The sequence below is a fragment of the Ammodytes marinus genome (assembly GCF_949987685.1).
Source record: "Ammodytes marinus genome assembly, chromosome: 17".
In the NCBI taxonomy this organism is placed as follows: domain Eukaryota; kingdom Metazoa; phylum Chordata; class Actinopteri; order Uranoscopiformes; family Ammodytidae; genus Ammodytes; species Ammodytes marinus.
This window is the reverse complement of record NC_137221.1, coordinates 20905951-20929289: the sequence shown is the minus strand read 5'-3', so window position 1 is coordinate 20929289 and position 23339 is coordinate 20905951. Positions and strand designations below refer to the sequence as shown.

At 44.5% G+C, this 23339-nt stretch overlaps 1 protein-coding gene across 1 annotated transcript in view; it reads right to left on the bottom strand.

Moving 5' to 3' along the window:
- trim71 (tripartite motif containing 71, E3 ubiquitin protein ligase) overlaps nucleotides 1-20093 on the bottom strand; it is a 33922-nt gene extending 13829 nt beyond the window's left edge. Inside the window, exons 1-2 of the mRNA XM_080045143.1 lie at nucleotides 19307-20093; nucleotides 3349-3516 (exon numbers count right to left, since the gene is read on the bottom strand). Of these exons, the coding sequence (XP_079901269.1) occupies nucleotides 3349-3516; nucleotides 19307-20062 (924 nt within the window). The 5' untranslated portion in view covers nucleotides 20063-20093. The remainder of the gene's footprint in view (nucleotides 1-3348; nucleotides 3517-19306) is intronic.
- Nucleotides 20094-23339: the final 3246 nt, after the last annotated feature.

Sequence of the window (23339 nt, the reverse complement as noted above, 5' to 3'; positions counted from 1 at the left end):
TGTGTTGGGAGTCTTTACCAAGGTCATAACACTACCCCAACTTACAGGTACATTAAGAAACACCAGTGTGAGTGACCTGTCCATGTTTAAGCTTTCAACACATAACTCACCAGCAAGCTGGACTATCTGTAATAAGACTACTTTCATTTTGTTTTTCTTTGCCTTAGGAGAGGAATTGTCTAGTTAATAAAATGTTATGCAATAATAATAACAAAGGGCCATTTGCCCAAAGTGACATCTTCAAACTGCTTGTTGTATCCAAGCAGTCTAAACACACTAGCAGTAGCACAGAAACAGATATGACTTGACAGACATATTGCATGGACAACTTTACATTTCAGAGGCTTGAATGGGCATTTGTACTCTTACTTGTCAGTCTGTTGGTTGCACTTTGGTATGAACAGAAACATCAACAACTTTAAGAGGAATTGACATGAAATGTCTAGAGACACATGGTTCCCAGACCATGGTCATAACCACTTTGTTGAAGCTACAATCAGGTTTGCAGGAAACATTTGAGTAAAATATTTAGACAAATATCGGATGGTTTGACATGAAAATTGTTCTACCTTAGTATTCATGTAATTTGCCATCTCCTAAGTTTTCATCCAGCCAAATTATCATTTCAACAATTGAATTTTTCCAGCACCAAATACCTGCAACACTGAGGGCATGTATTTTGATCCAATTAGTGATTTTTATTTATTTATTTTAATTTGCGCTTCACTAGGAGTATGAGCAGGGACCACAATGGAAATAAGCCTTTGGGCTTTTTTGTGTCATCCCTGACTATTTATGTATTTTAATGTATGACACAGAGTGCTGTTCATATTTTATATCAAAATGGTCAAATAAGATCAATCAATCAAGCATGGTAAACATGTGTCCCTAAATGTAAGCATGTTAGCTCTTTCACTGTAAAGATGCAGACATTCACATCTGTCTCAAAGCATATTTGTGCCTCGCCGAGGCAAGTTAGTGGCATGGCTGTGGATCTTAATTTAGTTTGTGGACAAATTAATTAATGAAATGCTTTCAAGATTGTTAGCTATTTTTATTTTTGTCAGCACAATTTCAAACTTTTCCCTTCTGATGAGTAACACTATAATAGGCTGAAAACCGTCATCAAACAGAGTGAAAATGTTCCTCCTTTCTTCACTGGCCCTAGATGTGTCAATGCATGTACTAGAATCTAAGGGGGGAACTAGGAAGCTGCTACCTAATCTATAATCAAGTAAATGAAGAGAGTCAGAGTGTGTTTTTGTGTGGGAGTGACAGTAAGGGTGTACTCACACTGGTGCCGTTGGCCTGTTCCGTGCTCAGCACGATTCAGCACGATTCCCCCCCCTCCCCACTCCCCCTCGCTGGCCCGTGCTCACACTGCTCGTGGCCTGGGCACACTTGCACCTTGCCACCGTCACCGTGCGCGTTTAGGATTTGGAGCTTAGTCTACTTGTAGGCTATACGACTGTTTGTGAATATTTTCATCCGGCCAAATTTGCATCAATATTCCACTTCCACATTAGAGCAACGAGAATCCTTAAGCTATTGTTTTTTTTTTTAATGTAGCCTTGACGTAATAGGTCGCGGTGGACAGTCTCATATTTGTGCAGCACGCTGTTTATTATTAATATAACGGCCCGTCATCAGACCATATGTATCCGGATGGTTTTGTACACATCGATCGCTCCAACAAATCCAAGTCAGAACTTTTTGTATGGGCAGAGATCGTTTTTTTTAAGTGTCTTTATAAAGTTTCTTGTTAAACCTTTAGAGTAGGCTACAGTTTCCTTATCACCGGGCCGCGGTGTTGTTTTGGGTGCGTCTCCACCGCCATGCGTAAATGCAGTTATGACAGCTGACGGGAGGAAAAAGAAAAAAAATCATCTGACGAACGTGAGTAGCCTAAACACGAAAACCTTTTTGCTGTGCTTTCTGAGCCGACCTGTTTAGCTCTCTCCCTCTTTTATTAGCCCACACCTAGGCTTACACACACGTTAATTCTCACACATTATAGCTACAAGTCCAAGTGGTGGGCAATTCTGGTGCCGACTAGTAAGGCAGCGGACGTTAACGGAGTAAACTGACAATGCATCCTTAATAAATTCACGTCAGGAACGCCGCCTGTGCGCTTGCTTGTGCGCGTGTCATCTCATTAGCATCTGTACTTTGGCCACGGCACACCTCTCCCAGGTGTGCCGTGGCCAAGGGGCTGTTCCGTGCTGGAATACAAGTTGCCGTGGTCACACTAGCCAAACGTTCTAGACTTTAGTATGCTAATGAGCTTTGGCACGGGGCCTTGGCACTAGTGTGAGTACACCCTAAGAGGTGGGGGGTGAGCGAGTGAATAAGGGGGGTGCAAAGTCTTGCCCTTTTTTTTTAAAGGGGAATTTTCCATTCTCTGAAATCCTTTAAATACCTCATCTACCCCTCCCCCATCCCCCTCTCCACTTCTCCTCCCCTTTGACCTTCTGCCCTGCCCCCACCATACCTCACCCCATATAACCCCAGCCCCCCTCCCAGGGCCAGCTGGACACCTCTGACCCCCGGGCTCCACAGAAGCACAGCACTGGTCACTCTCAAACACATTCAAGCTGATGCTCTCTAGTAGAGGCCGGGTACTGTGTGTGTTCTGAGGGACCATGGAAAGACACAGCTGCTCTGATCTGGGCTTCTCCTCCGCCCTATCCAGGAGATGGATGCGGGTGGATCTGTGAGGTTTGACCTTCCTAAGGATTGTCTTTCTGTGAGACCAAAGAGAACCATAGAGAAGAGCTCTTGGCTTTGTTTAGTCCATAGTAGACATAAATCAGTTTGACCTATTCGAGTCCTGTGCAGTGTGATACAGCCCCGTTTAGCTTTTGATGCTACAATGAAAACATCTACCACCCTTGCGAGAAGTCAAAATACAAGAATAAGTGTTATTCTATGTGTGCCTAGGCTCCAAATTTAAGGGGTAAAACCAGAAAAGAAATAAGTGAAGAAAATCGCCAGTGTGAACAATAATGATAATGGATTGGATTTATATAGTGCTTTTGTAGGCCCTCAAAGTGCTTCACAGGGTTCCAGGTTCCATTCATTCACACACAGTCATGGCGGTGGCGGAAGCGTGGCTGCCATTCTGCGCCTACGGCCCCTCCCACCACCACAAACATACAGCAGTCATACACATTCACACTAGGCAATTTGGGTGAAGTGTCTTGCCCAAGGACACAACAACCATGACACAAGTGGCAGGGCGGGAATCGAACTGCAAACCCTTCGATTATTAGCCGACCTGCTCTACCACCTGAGCCACAGTCGCCCACAAAAAGTGTGAAAGTATGTGTCTGTTGGTTCCTGTCTCACCTGCACAGCCTGTCGCCCCTGCTGTGCGTCTGACAGCAGCTGGATGGTGATGGCCCTGCAGTCCTGTACGGCGTCTTGTAGATAAACGAAGGTGTGGCCCATATGACGGCTCACGCTGCATTCCCTACAGATAGGCACCGAGCAGGTTTCACAGAAGAACAGAAAGACCTGGGAAAAACAGAGAGACAGATATGGACAATTTAGGATTTGTGTTCAAAATATAAAAAAAAAACAGAAACTGCAGCTGCTGTCATGGCCGTACAACCACCAAAAGACGAGTGCAGACAACAAATGGACTGGAGGGAAGTGGACTGCGCGTTGTCATTGTCAGTGAATATCTCCTCTACGTACGTGTGTTGAAAACAATCCAGGGTTAATATACAGCCTATTCTGCTCTCTAAACGTGCAGATTGCCAGCTAAGGTGGGCCCCCTTTGTTTACATACCAGTTTACAGAGCCTTTAGGATGTCGATTGACAATGGATTTCTTTTCAGCGCACATACAGGACAGAAAGGAAGCGGACCGCGAGGAGCTCTTCACTGATTTTGACAACAAAAAAAACAGCCAGAGTTCCGCAGAATCACTGACTCCACCTTTAAACTCAAAAATTGTCAAATTACTCATCTGAGATGTTGCAATATTCTAATATAAGCTGTGGCAATGTGACAATGCCACATGCTTCTTAAAACAGATACAAAGACACATCCATCATCATCCCACCTATGACTTAATAAGAGGACGATCCAGTTATATTCAAGCTACGGTGTTGTATTGTTGCGAGTAACCAAAGGCTGACGTGAAGCAATGAAATCAGACTGGCAGTGGCAGGGTGAATATGTTAATCACAAAAGTCAAGGGTCACCCTCTTCCTCTCTCACTCACACAAAGTTAATTAACGAGAAAAGCCCCTGAATGATAAATAAGTCATCCATATGCATGTGTTACCACCAGGAAGGATCATACAGGCCTCGCTCCACACTCTGGATTTTCTCTCTTACCAAACACAAAGCCACAAGAAGCACACGAGGACTAAAGGCCACCAAAACTAGATCAATACTCATTATGGCCCATCTTTTGCCATCTGAGGAGAAGGGCCATAAAAGGGACATTACTCCTACTTCACATTTTTCAAACTATTTATTGCTAAATTAGCAAATGACCTAGCACCATTAGATAAGGTTTTAATTTGACCTGAATTTGTTTACACCTAAGTCTGCCATAGCACAGTAATCACTATTATTTTAGCAGAAATACTTAGAACACAGATGCCATATAAAATCACTGTGTTGACTTAAAGGTCCCCACGTCCGTCGGGTTACGAAGGAGAAATATGTCGTTTAACTTTTGTTGCTAAAACTTAAGCTTTGCGGTAAGCCCCCTTGTCTGAATTCTAAATGTTTGTAATGGCAGGCTAATTAAATATGCACTGGCCCATCATATCCCAAAGAGACCGTCGGATCAATGTCCTCCAATAGCAGGAGACCTGAGTGGATGGGGAGGGGCCTTCAATCAATCCATCAATAATGGCCATTTCCCCCCGGGGAGCCACATAATCTTATGAGACACACATACACACACCTCCCCCTTCATCTGACTTCCTCCTCCGTGGGTCTTTTCCTTAAGCCCCTCTTGGAACCTTTACATCTTGGCCTTTTCTTGCCGTCTCTCTTCCTGCTGAGCCCTGTCCTCTGCTACAGTCTGTGGCACTGCCCTGTCACTCAATGCCCCCCTCTTCCGTCCCATGTCCACCCCCCACCACATCTCCTAAATTCCAAAGAGACGGGACACACAAAAGCTTGGAATGCAGCTGGGCCGGAGTGGAGGATGAAGGTGTAGATTGATGGTGATGAACACGTATCTGAAGTAGTGTGGGGGAGAGGGATGGACAGATGGATGCTGTTAAGGACAGGATTGATTCTATTGAGCGACCAAAGAATCTATAGAAGATCTGCGGTCCCAGTCTTGATGAAGCCATAAAGCCTAGTACTTACAATCCATGTTTGTCCTACAGACCAGAAGCTTGTAAATCTTCTTTTTAAAAAAAACAATGCGTCTCTCTGACCTCTTGTGTCACCCAAGCTTATAACATCCAAGCTTAATGCCCATCTATCTCTATCGCTCTCCTTAGTTATTTCTGTTCTTTCAGGCGTCTCTGTGCTAAAAAAATCTTCCTGCAGCACGGAACAGGTAAACTTGCCTAGTGTGAGTGCGCCCTAAAACAAAAATCACTATAGTTCTTTGTTGCCATAATTATTATGTTATTCGCTGATCAATGCAACAAACTACAAAGTGCTTCAATCATCTAGTGTTGGCGTACTTGAGTTTCCTCATGTCACACATTGAAAACAAGGGAACAAGTAAAAACATAACATTGTACCTAGCGCTTATTTTTCAACATTGCTCTTGAGTCCTGATTGAATAAAGCGATGTCAAAACCATATGACATAAAAAAATAGGACTACAATAAGAAAATCTCAATTAATTTTAATGTCCATATTATCCATTCGATTTCCTATGGACCAGTTAGAAATCAATATCTTATGACTGTATTATGTCATGCTGCTTACACATGGCAAAATGAAAAACAACAATAAATACAGAATCCTGTTGGAGACCTATTACACAGAACTAGATCATATGACAAAAAGTTAAACGAGGCTTCAGATATCTCGACGGTCCTCAGGGTGAAACACACACACACACACACACTCTCTCTCTCTCTCTCTCTCTCTCTGTCATTTGTAGATTACATAACACACTGGCCTCTTGGAACTCCGGTCAATATTATTGACTGACACAGGATACTGGTTCTTCCCAGAGGTTTTCATGGAAGGATCCCGTTCCACGTCTGCTTGCCCCTGTCTTTATCTGCCTCTCAAACCCATCCTTCACAAGCTTTGAAGCATTTTTTCACCATTTATTACTCAACCTGTGAGAACGAAAAATGCATCACACACACACACAGAAAGCTAATTCTTTGCTAGCCAGGAATACAGCTGCTCCGTTACAAATATGGCACTGGAAGAAAGCAGGCAATTCACAGCCATGCCATGCAATGGACACGCCGGATACCCGCACACATGCAGGAACACACCAGGGGCCTGTTTCAGGTAGTTGGTTTTGAGGCAACCCAGAGTTTGTTCGCTCTGAGTTGGTGGAAACTCTGGGTTTTCCGTTTCAGGTAGCAGGTTCAGCGCAACCGAGAGTCAGTTACTGCGGCAACATACGCCGTGGGTCTAACCTGCTGGATAGGTGGTTAGACCTACCCGAGTTTGTTTTCACTTTACGCTGCAGCTCCGACTGAAGAAAGAGTGTCACTGTCACACGCGTTCCTGTACAGTTTGAAGCAAAATCACTCTATAGAAATCTCCATCGGGATGTTTTTATCATTTCCTGATGATTTTACGTTTGACCAATCATTTATCTGATCAGTAGCCTTGTTCTCAGCCCTCGTGTTGTTCATATAGGCGGCCACCTTACACATCGTGACATGCTCTACATTCAGATTAATAAACCTATTTGTAGCCTATTGTATGTTTTTTAACGTCTGTGCCACTGAACAGATTTATGTCAGGTGGATTCATGTAACGCTGCGGCTGCACGCGATTTGTAGTTCACTTGTGCAATCCTAAAGTCACAGACAAGCCTCGTTAAATAGCCTAATATGAATATAAAAATTATATAATAATTTAAACTGTGATCACTTGAGGAAAATGGATCTGGTAATAAATCAATCAGGCTCTTCAATGGAAACTGTCACCTAATGTGTCTTGACGTTAATGTATTTCACTCCCCATTTAAAAGAAGCGACAGTCTGTTCTGTTTACTGCACAGTAGGCTTTAGGCACTGTAAGCAATGCTGTGCCGCGCCAGCTTTATTACTTTACAGCTGATATGCGTAACTTTTTAAAATAGACTATGGCTTCTCATACGGAAGAGAAATGATTATCTTGACAAAAAATGTTTGCTCTGTTTTTTTCTGAATTGCCGAGGAGATTAGATCAGAGTTATGAGACAATATCCCGTTAATTCTTCTCCATACCATAAGCTCATTCGTTAATATTTCTAACTCTAGTGGGAGGAGCGGAGATTTATTTTTTTCTTTTCTGAGAAGTGGAGAAGTGGGAGGATCAATCATTTGTTTCTTCTGTTTCCATGGTGAATCATGTTATCAGCGATCCATTGACGATGGCTTTTATGCACACGCTCCACCCAGAGTGAACACGCTCAGAGTTGATAAACCCAACGCTGATCCACTGTTCTGAAACCGAAAACCCAGAGTTGCTTATCAACCCTGCGCTCTGAGTTGACCAACTCAGAGCGCAGGGTTAAACCCAGAGTATGTAAAACCAGCTACCTGAAACAGGCCCCAGAAGGTTCCAGTGTGCATGTGACGCTAAACTTAAAAAAAGAGGTGAAATGGGCGTGGTGTCACGCATATACAGATTGTAAATTCCACATAGAATGCCCTAGACTAGAGGGCAAGCTTCCAGGCAGAGGGGACTTACCAGAATGTATTCATCACACATTACCATGTTACGTGCTCTGACAAAATATACAAGCAGAACCACATGTTGACATCCATGTAAAATGAAGACCAAAACACAGACACACACAGTGAAATGCAAAACATCACGTGTGCTGGTTGTTTTTGCAGTTGGGGGCTGAAGGGGTTGGAACAAACATGCCATCAGCAGCTATAGAGCTGGGAGCAGGAGGGCTCGGCTACGCTGTGGGGAAGTGAGTTATCGTATTTCATTAGTGCACCGGATGTTTCTCATTCTTCCTCTCTCTGCCCCTCCTCCATTATGAATTTACACGCAGACACACCCACATATGCTGGAGTGTTTGTATTCCAAAAGGTCTCTTCATAAACTCATACCGCCAACATCTTTTATTTTTGTTGTGGTTGGAAGTCAAAACCTTTTATAAAGTTTACATATAATCACTATATCCCAAAAATTATACACAAAATAAAACAATAGTCCAAATAATTCTTAGACATTAAAATACAGGTTAATATTGGTGGTGCACCAGTGAGTCAAGTATCAAACAGTCCTAGTCATGGACTAGTCATTTCAGGAACGCCACAGTAAAACTGTTAATAGCGATACATGATAGAAAGTCTCCTCAAATTCTATAATTTAGCACAAAGTACCACAGACACACATGGCCCAAAAAGAGCAGGAAGATTATTTTAGATATTTCTAATAATAGTAAATTAATACGAATTCATATTTTAATCAGCAAGTTAGATCTATAATAGGTAGGACTTTATCACATCACACCCTTACGAGACAAGAGCAACATGGTGAAATGGTAAGAGGAGACAACGTTAGAATAAAGGCATGAATGCTGTGAGCCAGGCAGGCAGCAGAAGGGCCGGCCCTCTTTCCTCCCCCCCTCTGTAGGTACTGGGAACTGGGGGAGAGGGCACGAGCTCCAGCAGCCAGTAAGATCTCTCCGTGCAGCACACGGTGCCTGCATGCTCGGCACAGTGGGGGGAAGGGACAGGGGCCGTGTAATGTCACACTGCCATGCCAGAAGAACTGGGGCTGCTCTGGGAACCGTGAAGGCACGTTCTTTATATGAAGTAAACCACTCTTCACTGACAGCCAGATGCTCACACATCTGCAATGGTAGTGTCCAAAAGCCATTTCTCAACAGTTTCTATCTTATCCTAACTCTATAGTGTGTCCGTAATATGACACAAGAAAATGTATTTCACAGAATATGTTTCGCTATGACTTGAAACTCTACAAATTGGATAAAATGCTTTTTTGTAGGAAGTAAAAAAACAAAACTGCAATGGAGAATAAAGCTTCAGACCACGTATAAAATTGAGAATGCATTTTATATTAGACCATCACCCTCAATCACGATTCATCTTTAAGTGATGACTAGTAACTTAATGCTTGCAGCCGATTACAAGTGTATTTATCATCATAATCGAACAATGAGGAGTGTGAACTCAAAACACCTTGGAAGGAAATTGTATTTTCAAAACAAAAGAAGCAGAAGCGCAAACAGTTTCAGAGAACATGCGTCATTCCTTAAAATATAGACATTTTAGGCTAGTTTTTTTAAACTATGGGGATTTACTATGTGGACGTTAAGAGCCTAAGGCCTGTTTGCTCTCTGTAACTACCTGTCAACACACAGAAACAAGAACGGCCAGAAAGGTATGGACACAAACCAACACGCACTATAGGAAGGGACCACTCCTAGAAGCGGATGTCAGTGTGTTTAGCAGCTTGAGGCAACACACATTTAAGAAAGGCGGCTCCTATTGACAAACGCCTCAAAAGAATCAACACTACATCTGCTTTACATCTAGGCAGTTTGTTTCTGTTCAGAGTAGGTGTATTCAGCAAGAATGCATTTTCAACGACGCCCTGCTTCATGCTCGCTACACTTTCACCTGGGAGGCTGCATTTCTGCCCACTGGAGCACTGGAGAAACTATTCATTCATAGTCCCAACCTGGAAGCAGTTTTCTCTCCGTGTTACAGGCTGTAGCATTCTGAATCTGTTACAGTTAAGGTCGAGAACTACGGAAGGGTAGAAGGATTAGTGACATCACTTCATTTATGAAAGGCCAAATAGACTACTACTGCAGCCCTAAATCAGTCTGGTATGTCCAAGCTGGATAATCTGGGGAATACCCAATCCCGACATTCCCACCAAATCCCGGGAATACCATCTGCCAGACAAAGCTCCTTTTATGGAAACTCACAGACAACACCACCCTCCATGTACTGGTCGTAATTTCCCCCCTTCTCTGTTCCCTCCATCGTCTTTTCACTCCTCTCATACTCCTCATAGCTTTCAAGCTCTCGTTCCTCCTCCGCGGCTGCCCCGCCCCCTAATGGCAACCCCTGCTGGCTAGTTGCCACGGACACAACACGCACACGCAACATGCCTGCCGATGTTTTGAAACCCTGCCAGATACAACATGAGGGGCGCGGCTGCTGGAGGGGGGCGGTGGCTGGAAGCCGGCCGTCTGATTGGACCACGGCCCCACAGCGCAGAAGGAAAACAAACTGTAGTCAGCTGGTCTCCCTGCCCAGCAAGCATGTGACTGACTGTCGCCGTGTGCTTCATGCTTGAGCAGTAAACAACCGGGGGGGGGGGGGGGGGGGGGGGGGGGGGGCGGGAGAAAGAAGTGAAAGGGTTGGAGAGATGAGGGAAGATAACAATTAAAAAAGAGGGAGGAAAAAGAAAGGACTTCAACAATAATTAGAGTGGAAAGAGAAAAAGAGAGAAACACGAGACTCAGCTTTGAGCAAATAAGGGATAAAATGGAGGAGCAGTGCGAATGAATTGTGGAGCGGCTGAGATGTAACAGATGTGCATATCTGTGTACAGCCACAAACCAGCTATGCATGGCTACCGTGTCACAGAGCATAACATAAAATACAATACATTCTTAATGACCCTCAGGCCACGAGGACGACAACAACAGCGCTCCTTTGTCTCTCCTTCCCCCCTTCTTCCACTCTCACATCAAGCTCTCTCTGTTGTCTTGACTGCTCATATATTTTAACAAAATATAAACATATGCCAGGTTTGTCTCTGCCCCCAAAAAAACGTTCATATATTCATCGCCTGTTTGTCTCACACAACTCAAAGCGCATACCAGCTTGGCAGCCTAAAGGGGGCATGACCTACAGAAAATGGCCTGGTTTACACAAGTAAGCTGGAACATCAACATGACCTAAATGCAGGTCACGTAGCATGACCCTGTACTGGAAAAAAACACAATCAACAAGCGCAAAACAGAAAACAATGACAAAACAATATTTACCGGTCATTTAAATTCATCAAAATTCCAAGTATTGTTTTTTTAATCAATTGGGCTTTCAGTTATTGAGTTGTTTGAGTTTGTACTTTGTCAATGCATCGGTTCAAAAAGAAGCAATTGGTTAGATTTTCTCCAACTAGTGCTGCTGTCTGTCAGAGCACGGCATTACTGCAATGTATTACACAGCTTGGCAGCAAACCTTTTTATTGCACATGCTGACAAACTAGCATAGTCTCGGCCCTAATATTAAGAAAACACTTAGGGTGGACATGTCGTGGCTGGAAGCTGTGCAGTGTCCCCCAAATAGGGTTGAGAGCTTTAACTTCAAATGTGTTAACAGCTCAATCCCGTTGAGTGAGGTCAAATAATGGCCAATTAAAACCCCATTTGTGCCCAACCACTGAGTAGGAAGTAGCAGGTCCCATATTTGAATGGGTTTTAAATCCCGTAGTCAAAGAGAATGTGATAAATGCCTTCCTTTCAGTCCATTAAATTTATATGGCCTAAAAGTCCTCAAATGGACATCAAAGCTAGGACACACACACATACACACACACTCTCGCTTAGCCTACATGAAACGCATTCACAACACACAGGAAACAGGGAATGCTCTGTAATTACTGGGCACATGGTGCACATTAAAACCCTGGAAGTCCAACTTTATATAATCCAACTCTGCTGGCAATGTGGAAACACACACACACACACACACACACACACACACACACACACACACACACACACACACACACACACACACACACACACACACACACACACACACACACACACACACACACACACACACACACACACACACACACACACACACACACACACACACACACACACACACACACACACACACACACACACACACACACACACACACACACACACACACAAAAATCCTCCTCAGAGGATAACTAGCTACAGATGGGAGATGCTCTTAAAAAAGGAAAATGCTGCAGCCGCACAGTCACACGGATACTTCCAGGAGTGATGAAATGTGAATCGAAACAGCTGCTAAATCATGTTGAGAGGACTTTCTGCATTTCTAATGTCCATTGTCTCTGACACAGAGCAGACAGAGAACGCTGATGAGAAAGGCAGGAGTCGGCAGAGGAAATACCCAGTGAGAGAGAGAGAAGGGGAAAGAGAGCCCAGGAGGTATAAACTCAAGTTACAGGAATTCCTCTGGCCTTGTATCAGCGTCAGTGTTGGGTTAGGTTTCCTTACAAACATTCTGTGCTAGCCAGCTCCAGAGAGAGAGAGAGAGAGGGGGGGCAAAACTGGTGGGCACCAAGCCAACCCAGCATATGTTTTCAGTGATAGGCCTCCCTCCGTAGATCTACAATATAGAACAGTAACATAGACCTCCCACTGCAACGTTACATCCCACTGTCTTCCTTATTTTAACAATAGACAGAAAATGGCCCCCAGAGGAGATACGAGAGCATTGGTAGGCCATCAAACTGATTAGTTCAACTTCACCTCATTCTTATAAACATGATGCATTGTATGTGCTCATTGCCCGGCAACCACTCTCTGTTAGCGCTCGGCCTGCTTCAGTAACCCCCCTCCCCCCCACCCCTACTACATAAAGAGAGTGTGTGTGTGGGGGGGAGGGGTGAAGACGCCACGAGCACAGCCAGGCACGTCGACAACAATGACATTTTGCAGGATTATCAGATCATTAGGCGTCTTTCTTAAAGCGCGCTGTGTGTGTGTGTGTGTGTGTCTCTATGTCGGAGGGTGACATACACAGCGAGAAGAGGGCAGTCCTTTGATGTAATCCAATTTTCCATTTCCACTTAACACACACACAGTCACAATGTGGGACCCTCTCCGGCTGCCAGTGCTTCAGATGACTAACCACTGACATTTATGCTGTTTAACTAGGCCAACGTATTGACTTGTGTGTGTGTGTGTGTGTGCGCACACATACCCTATACACTCTTATCAGTGAGTAGCCGACTCCCTTCACTCACCCCGGGCCAAAGCGCCTCATCTTCCAACTGAAACCCCTTCATTTGAGCGCCATGCTTTGGCTTTTCCATCATTTAGGAATCAATGAGCTCCTGCAGTTTTTGTGACCGCCAGTTGAAGCCGGTGCATTAACAAAGGGGTTAACTCTAAAAGTTACTGATGTATCGGTGTGTGTGCAGGAGTATTGGGAGAAAAGCCCAAGCCAACGCAAATAAATGTTATACGTATTCTGTCCCCGGGCTCCATTAGGAAGGAAAAAAAAACCTCCCTCTCCATTCCAGTCTATGACATTGAACATGAAGCGTTACATTTTTGCTCAGCTCTCCCTGTCATAGTCTGACCATCCCCATTTTTCCAATATCACCGCCATAACCAGATTTCCGTAGTTTTGAAGATTTCAAATGTCAAAATACTGAATCCAGCATTATGTATGTACACTCAACAAAAATATAAACGCAACACTTTTGTTTTTGCTCCCATTTTTCATGAGATGGACTTAAAGATCTAAAATTCATTCCAGATACACAATATTACCATTTCTCTCAAACATTGTTCACAAATCTGTCTAAATGTGTGATAGTGAGTACTTCTGCTTTGCTGAGATAATCCATCCCACCTCACAGGTGTGCCACATCAAGATGCTGATCTGACATCATGATTAGTGCACAGGTGTGCCTTAGACTGTCCCCAATAAAAGGCCACTCTGAAATGTGCATTTTTTTGCTTTATTGGGGGTCTGGGGACTCAGAACCAGTCAGTATCTGGTGTGACCACCATTTGCCTCATGCAGTGCAACACATCTTCTTCGCATAGAGTTTATCAGATTGTCAATTGTGGCCTGTGGAATGTTGGTCCACTCCTCTTCAATGGCTGTGCGAAGTTGCTGGATATTAGTGGGAAGTGGTGCACGCTGTCGTATACGCCGGTCAAGCACATCCCAAACATGCTCAATGGGTGACATGTCCGGTGAGTATGGCCATGCAAGAACTGGGACATTTTCAGCTTCCAAGAATTGTGTACAGATCCTTGCAACATGGGGCCGTGCATTATCTTGCTGAAACGTGAGGTGATGTTCATGGATGTATGGCACAACAATGGGCCTCAGGATCTCATCACGGTATCTCTGTGCATTCAAAATGCCATCAATAAAATGCACCTGTGTTCTTCGTCCATAACAGATGCCTGCCCATACCATAACCCCACCACCACCACCATGGGCCACTCGATCCACAACATTGACATCAGCAAAGCGCTCACCCACACAACGCCACACACGCTGTCTGCCATCTGCCCTGAACAATGTAAACCGAGATTCATCCGTGAAGAGAACACCTCTCCAACGTGCCAGACGCCATCGAATGTGAGCATTTGCCCACTCAAGTCTGTTACGGCGACGAGTTGGAGTCAGGTCAAGACCCCGATGAGGACGACGAGCATGCAGTTGAGCTTCCCTGAACGGTTTCTGACAGTTTGTGCAGAAATTGTTTGGTTATGCAAACCAATTGTTTCAGCAGCTGTCTCAGTGGCTGGTCTCAGACGATCTTGGAGGTGAACCTGCTGGATGTGGAGGTCCTGGGCTGGTGTGGTTACACGTGGTCTGCGGTTGTGAGGCCGGTTGGATGTACTGCCATATTCTCTGAAACGCCTTTGGAGACGGCTTATGGTGGAGAAATGAACATTCAATGCACGAGCAACAGATCTGGTTGACATTCCTGCTGTCAGCATGCCAATTGCACGCTCCCTCAATGCTTGTGGCATCTGTGGCATTTTGCTGTGAGACAAAACTGCACATTTCAGGGTGGCCTTTTATTGTGGACAGTCTAAGGCACACCTGTGCACTAATCATGATGTCAGATCAGCATCTTGATGTGGCACACCTGTGAGGTGGGATGGATTATCTAAGCAAAGCAGAAGTGCTCACTATCACACATTTAGACAGATTTGTGAACAATGTTTGAGAGAAATGGTAATATTGTGTATCTGGAATGAATTTTAGATCTTTAAGTCCATCTCATGAAAAATGGGAGCAAAAACAAAAGTGTTGCGTTTATATTTTTGTTGAGTGTAATTGTACAGTGGGTTCCCAATTCTAGCCACAAAGAGATAATGTTGCCAGTTGAAATGCAGATTGCTGTCTGTTTATTTTAGTAGATGCAGTACTGTCCCTTCGTTAAATAATCAAATCTTACTATCATTGATATCTGTTTACTTTGCATATATAGGACCGGAAGAGAGATCCGTTTTCTGTTGTTTTTCATAACAGTTATTTTTATTTTTGTGGTTTTTTTCTTATCCAAATCTCTGGTCTTAAAATAAGAGTTTTACAGAGCTGTTAGGCAGCTCCTCATGTCTGTATGTGAAGCTAACTTTTGCTAAGGCTGATCAAATGTAGAGCTTTAGCAGGGTCCTTAAACTGAAACACATGATGCAGCATAGGTTATGTCATTAATTACACCTGCGCTACACTCCTTTTAGTCACACCTTTTTTCAAACTCACGACCATTGCCTCAGACCATGCTTGTGTGTGAGCCAACAAAATCCAGCGGAAAAGGCTAAGTGATTGGCCATTTAAAATACGTTTAAATATTCCAGTGCCCCTTTCAGACACAAGGGACTGCACACCCTCACAATAACCTTACAAAGGACATTTTTCCATGGTTCAGGACAGGTGTTTGAGTGGTGAGTAGTAATCACTGTCAGGAACAATCTCTTGGGTGAGAAGAAATACCTCGGCATGATTACATAACACTGCAGAGGGGACACACTCCAGCTCCTGAGGGGAGAACACTCTCCATAACTCAGACGCAGTGGTCTCTTATTGGTATGAGGGGCCAGATACAACCTAGCATGGTGCACGACCCTTAACGTCATGGTTCTCAGCCACTCCCTCTGTTCGCTGATTGGACAGGTAAACATCTGCCGGAGAAAACACGCAAATATTCCGCTGATACAGACTGACTAATGAAATGAAAATTGAGCAGAAGTAGGTAGGCGGGCGGTGCCAGGCCAGATACAACCATGCACACCTCAAAAGGAGTGGACAGAAAAAAGCGGATGCAGAGTCTTACGTTCTCTTCAGAGTTGTGCCTCAATACACAGCAAAGGCATACAGCTGATGGCCAGCCGACTGAAACATACATGCATGTTCTGGGCTTGCGTGAGAGGAAATAATTAGTCAGGAGGAGTCTATATTCAAAGACAGAAAAACAAAACAGAGAAGAGGAAACCTGCCAACTGTTTTCACACACTGCTGCAAACTGGACTAAAACAGGATGACATCATAGCAAAAATGATGACCAAAATTATAAAATGGCCAATTGCGCCCCAACTTCACTGTAATCAGATCATTTTGAGCAGATCGGTTGCTGCATGCTACACAACATCTCCTCGCAATCAATCTCTTTGTCTTCCTCTTCAATAGCCAGTTCCCAAAGCCCACACAAGCAAAGGACAGAAATATCTGGTAGGAGCTTTGCTGGACAATAGCGTTCAAAATAGCAACAAGTTTCTTTCTTACCGCTCACACAACGGCTAAAACAACATGTTTCAGCATTCATGTTGTAGTAGCTGAAAGGGGGGATGTGGGTATGGATGTATGTGTATACGTCTCTGTGTCCAAGAGGCAGTTCCAATTGCCACTTAGAAAAAAGACGCTTTAAGAAATGGCAATTTGAGCATTTGGAAAATGTGCATTGGATAAGCAAACTGGGAATTAATAAAAAAAACTAAAGAATAAAGAGATCAAGTGGATGTTCACTCGGCACGTCATTTTTACCCAATATGAAAATTCTGAAAAGATCAAAAGTGGTCTTTCTGACATGCTGGTACAGGCTACATGAGGAACCATTTTAACAGGTGATGGATGTGGAGCTGGGTAGCGGACAATGACTGTGCTTGCGCATTGCTCATAGGTTCAGAAAGAGTAGCCTTCTCCTGTGTCATTTCCTCCCCCCGGGCTCAAGCACAGTGAGTGAGTGGGGCCTTACTGGGAAAGGAAGCTGTTACTGGAAAACTGAAGCCACCTATTTACTGGCAGTGGGCCGGAGGGGGGTGTGTGTGTGTGTGTGGGGGGGGGGGGGCATGGAATTATTTTTTATTAGAATTCACACAAACAAAGTGGAAGTAGCGGCCCACCTATTGCCTCTTACATGCCTCCAGCTAGCCCACTGGAGATTTTGGACCATTTAGTAGTGGATGCCCTTATTGAACGGATCATTCAAACACAATAGGATTCACAGGATAGCATGTGGGCAACGCAATACACATTCCTGCTGCAGGTTTAACTTAACAGCAATCCATCTGCATAAGCAATGAAGAAGTCTGCATGCTCGCTGTATATAACTATTGTAATTTCAAATATCTAAATAAATATGTCTATATTTTCAGCCACAAAACGACACACGATGTGTTTTGGTGAGAACACAACTTTTACAACTGAATTGCTACTGGATTAACTGAATTATTAGAGTGCACAGTACACATACCGCATTATCTCTGCACTCAATATTTGCTGACTTACCTGACCACGCTTAAAGTCATTCGGCCGGACCTTTTAGATCTACTTGGACTAAATATGTTTTATTCAAGCTCCTGTGGCCAAAGAGTGAATTATCCAGAGTGAGCTCCTCAACAGAAACCAGAAGTAGTGCAAAAATGACATTCCAAGACCCCCTACTAGTGCTATTTGTTATTCTTCCTGACCCATATGACTAAACCATGGAAAAGCTGGTTTCCTGTTTGACGGGCCTTTGTAGTTTACTTTGCCCTGAACACAACTTTGGGCCCTGGGTTCCAACTTGTCTTTCCCGTTATCAGACAAAGGGTAAATCTCCATAAAATGTCCATGCATAGGACTTCTAACAGTCATAGAAACATGTGTGCAGTTACTGCCGGGGCCTCTCTCTGCCCTGAATGGATGGTGTGGTACAGATTAACCAGACTCTGCATGTGTCTATGCTTATAAGTGTGTGTGTGTGCACACAGGGACTGTGTGTGAGTGTGTGCGTGTATAAATCCAGCTCAGCACACGTGCCTGTTCGTCTCCAGGGAACTAGGTGAAGAGCCACTCAGCTCCCTTTGAACCTAAGGCCATATGGCCCCCAGTATGGTTCTATACTATACTCATAATACTATTAGGAGTGTGTCTGTGTGGATGTTGTTGTGTGTGTGTGCATGAAGTATAATGTTATTGCACTACCAACACCACAAGACCAATTGGGTGGGTGTATATTTGCCAAAACACTCCCAAGATTTGTCAAAAATGGATGAGTTATTTGTGTGTGACATGCGTTCATTAAAAGCGGAGTTATTGTGGAGAATGCTTAGTGTCACAATCAGTTAGGGCTGAAACTAACGATTATTTTGATAATCGATTAATCTGTTGATTATTTTCTCGATTAATCGATTATTGATCGATTAGTGTTTGTCCGTAAAATGTCAGAAATGTTGATACATTTTCCAAAGCCCATGTTGACGTCCTCAAATGTATTGTTATGTCCAAAACACACCGATATTTCAGTTTACTGTCATTATAGGATTAAAGAAACCAGAAAATATTCACATTATAGAAACTGAAATCAGAGAATTTGGAAATTTTTTATAAAAAAATTGCTCCAAACGATTATCAAAATAGTTTACGATTATTTTAATAATCGATTAATAATCGATTCGTCGATTAATCGTTGCAGCTCTACAATCAGTGAATATCTCCTCATGATCCTCTACCTGTCCATACTATGTATGTCTTGGAAAAAAACAACCGTGTTAGTATACAGCCTAGGCTCTGTAGACGGGCATAGTCTATGATTACCTTTGATTTAACACCAGTTTACAGAGCCTAGTCTGTGTATTAACACCAGATTTTCAGCGCACACACAGTATGGAATGTTTCAGCATTCATGTTGTAGCAGCTGAAAGGGGGGAATGTGGGTATGGATCATAGGTATGGATGCATATGTGTATACGTCTCTGTGTCCAAGAGGCAGTTCCAATTGCCACTTAGAAAAAAGACGCTTTAAGAAATGGCAATCTGGTCAAGCAGATCGTGAAGAGATAGTCACTGATTTTGACAAAGTGATTTTTGACAAGCACTCTCCAGAATTGCTGACTCCACCTTATATGTCTGTTATTCCCAGGTGCAGTGGCTGTAGTTGTATGCTCTACTCACCTCATTATCATGGTGTTGGCAGAAGCTCATGCGATCCTGGAACAGCGACAGGAGGGCAAAGTTGTTCTGCAGGGACTGGGCCAGGGACACCGATACGCCCGGCTGGCCCGCGTTGCTGTTGGTGTTGAGCCGGCCCAGGTGGAGGCTGTCTCCCAGGCGCTCGATGAAGTGGTCCTTGGTCAGCCGCACCCTGTGGTGCGCCCGCACGCAGTTGTCGCACAGGTACTCCTGGCAGTCCAGGCAGTGGGAGGTGGAGGGGTTCTCCTCATCACAGGAGCTGCACTGAGGCTCTCCAAGGTGGTGGGGGTGTAGCAGGCCTCCGTGAGGGAGATGGAAGCCGCCCAAGGAGCCTCCGCCTAGGCCTGTCCGCTGGGGGGGGTGGTGGTGCTGGTGGTGGTGGCCGTTCTTGTTCTGAATCTGCTCCTCGGAGCTCACCACCACATCAAGCAGGCTGCTGAAGAAGTTGGAGGAAGGCAGGGAGTCCACGCCGGCCTCAGAGATGGACACCTTCTGGTCACAGGTGGGGCAGCGCAGCTTGAGCGGCTCCCCGGGACTCCGCTGGCCCTCCAGACACTGCCTGCAGAAGGCGTGGAGGCAGGGCAGGACGTGGAGCCTCCTGGTGGTCTGGCTGGAGGAGCATGAGGTATGCGAGGAAGATGAGGAGGTAGAAGAGCTGGAGGAAATGGGTGCAGAGGAGCCGCACAGCTCCTTGCAGAGCGGGCACGTCTGCAGGTCTGAGTCTTGAAACGAAGCCATCTGCAGCTTCACCGAAAACACAGGCTTAAAAGTTTACAAGATGTGCAACAATGAGGAGGTTGAGGTATTCATTGGAGGACACATCGGCCGTTGAGCTGCGTAAAAGATAAAGTTGTACTTGAGGTAGATTCATATGAGGTATTAAAGTCACGGTGCTCATGGAGTTACAGATGTTGCTCTGTATTATACAACTCCAAAACAAAGAGGTAGCCAGTATTTCAGAACAGTTTAAAGATTGCTTCTGAAGTAACAAAAAAGAAAAACACTTATGTTGTTAATATAATTTCAGTTCAGTTGTGTAAGGCGTTTTGCAAGAAGCATCCAAGTAAGACCAACGAGATGCCAATGGACAATGTTGGCGCTTCTGTGATAGAGAAAGTCTCCCGATGGTGCTTCGCGGTGAGGCTCATAAAATAAACCCGAAGCTGGAGTGACACTGGGTCGGCGTCGAAACACTGGGGGCTCCTTCTCTCCTCCCCCACCGACTCGCCAACATGACTACGGGGCTGTGCGCTTACAGCACAGACGAGTAGCAAAGAACTAACAATGTTGCTTTATTTTCTGCTCTTTCAATTAGGCTCGCCTTCGTTGTCGTTGTGGCGGTCCTCTCTAGTCCACCATCGGGGCCCTTTCAGGCGGCGTCGGGCGCAGCCAACGGTCGCTGCGCGAGCCTCGGACCGCGACACAGTAAATTATTCATCAAAGCAACGATCTCATAGCGTGCCTCGGGTCAGCAGGGCATCAAAAACAAACACAGTGAGTCCACGAAATGCCCCACCATCAGACAGGACGTATACCACGAGCCCGTGTGAGTGAATTCACCGGTCCACCACGGAATGAAGAGGCCGCTTCCAGCTCTCCTCCCCAGTTGGCTCTTTCCCTCTCCCTGGCTCTATGCGTGGAGGAATGCGCAGGGGTTTTCCTCCCGCAGCAGCGTTGAAAAACGGCGCCCCGCAACCATTGGGAGGAAAAAAAACTCGGCCGAACGACCGTGCGAACCTCAGTTTCGTCCCTCGCCTCGATGTTTTTGCCGTTGTTTACTCCCGGGCGAATAAACATTAACATAAACGTGAGGCGGGCGCGTGTTGCTCGGGCTGCAGCTCCTCGAGCTGCTCTTAGCCTACAGAGATAAAAAAAAAATGGACCCACTTCCGCCCTAGGGAGGAGCAGGGAGAGGGGTGTGAGCCAAACGCTCGTTCCCGACAGGCCGACACGGAGGGGAGTGTGGTCATGTGCGCGTGCTATCGTGCAATGCTCACAGGCGTCAGTCAGGCATGAGTGACAAGGTGTGCACACGGTTTTGCCCCCAGTTAAAATGAGTTATAATTGTTTTACCATTTGAGTGGGAGACGTAAGGGGAAATTAAATGGGATAAAAGCTTGGGTCATTTGTTTAGTTCAATGTACTGACCCCAGGATAGGCTACATAGCGCGTAGGCCTAGTTAATTATTGATAGGCCTACAGTAGGCCTATTAAGGAAAGGTAAGGTAGCCTAAGTTTATTTATAGGCTATATAGGCTTAGCACAATTAAATTCAGACATAAGGCAATTCGAAGTTCTTTACATGGCTATACAAATGCTGTAGCCTGCATTAAACTTAGATTTTAGTCTACTGGCTTTCAGCTGTTGGACGGGTGTAGTGGAGGTTACGGTAACTTTGGCTATCCACTTCAGTAGCCTAGCCTTTCCTCTGAAAAAAAACCGCAAAAAGTTAAGTAAAATAACCAATAAAAACAGACAACATACATAGCCTACAACATTTCCGCATTTAAAAACATGTTTAACAGAGTATTACACGTGTGTATGCATTTTGACTCATCAAGTTTGGTAGGCTATATCTGATTTGCTCAATTTTGGGGTTCTAATCCAACAAAAATCACTCTTCAGCTGTTGGAAGTACATATGGCCAAATAGGATATAAATCATTTCTATGACTCTCCACTCACACAGTATGGTGAGTGCAGTGGTCTGTTAAGCACAGAGTGGTTGGAGCCGTGAGATATGTAGCAGTATTGGTCTGCTGTAGTCGTTCCTTCTCTTTCCTCCCTCGCTCCTTCTGTAACATACGTATAGGTGGGAGGAGACACAAAAACATGGCCACTAACAAGTTGCTTCTCCATATTTATCATCCAGCCTTCTCACATCTCATGAGCATGGCATCCTGTTATTTATTTTCATCGTTAGTTCACTTTGGAAGACATGGCTTTGTTTGTCACAGCTATTATGCATGATAAAAGGGCGCTGTCTTGTCATCTGAACAATAGCTCGTAATAAATACACGGTACAACTGTTCATGAGCTGTGCGTCATTGCAGCAGTAGGGCAAAATATCTCCCTTGTATCTTCTTGCAGTAGTGAATATTTTCAATCCAATACCACTTTTACTTTACAATACAGTGAGTTTCTCACAAACCATGGTGGTGTTTTTTTTAAATGGCTTCCTTTGTTGGTAGAAAAGTCTGGAAACCCCAAAGATGTTCAATCATCTCATGACAAAGAAGAGTGGCTCATTTTAACATTTGTGTTTGGCTTGAAAAGTGACTGAAACAAAGAGTTGATTCCCATAATTTTCTGTCAGTTGACCTATTAGTTTACACATACATACCCATAGGCTGTGAATTAACATCTGAATTTTTTTCCAGTGTGCGTGCGCAGACACACACACACACACAGTATGGACAGGTAGCAGATCGTGAGGAGATTCTGACTGATTTAGACCAAAAGGGATTTTGACAACCAGCTTTTTCCAGAATCACTGACTCCAGATCACAAACAAAGATTGGCAGGGAAGTCCAAAGAGGAGCACAAATGATTGGACATTGCTTATTATTTATGAAGCAAGGTATATATGGGACACTTACCCAACTTCATTTTACATAATGTCTCCTACTCCTCTAGTTGGTTGATTTACAGCAACTTCTCAAAGATGATCAAAACATGCCAGGGCAAGATGAAAGGAGGAATCGTCTGAAAACATGAGAGAGGTTAGGCTGATGTGTCAAAAAGTGAGAAAGCGTTACCGCAGGAATAACCCATGACATATAGTATGCTTGACACAGGCCCCTGCAGGCCAGTAGTGAGTCCACGGTGTGATGAATGCTTCTCTTTACGTTTAAATGAAGAGTTTCATATGACACAGGCAACATCAGCCTCGGAGGGCAGTCGGGGTCACACAGAGGGACTCGAGGCGGTGGTGCTCTTAACATGATTAGGACAGCACAAGCAGCTCTGTGTTCCATCATCTCAGTTATCCCTGGATGACACATCCTCCGTTTCCT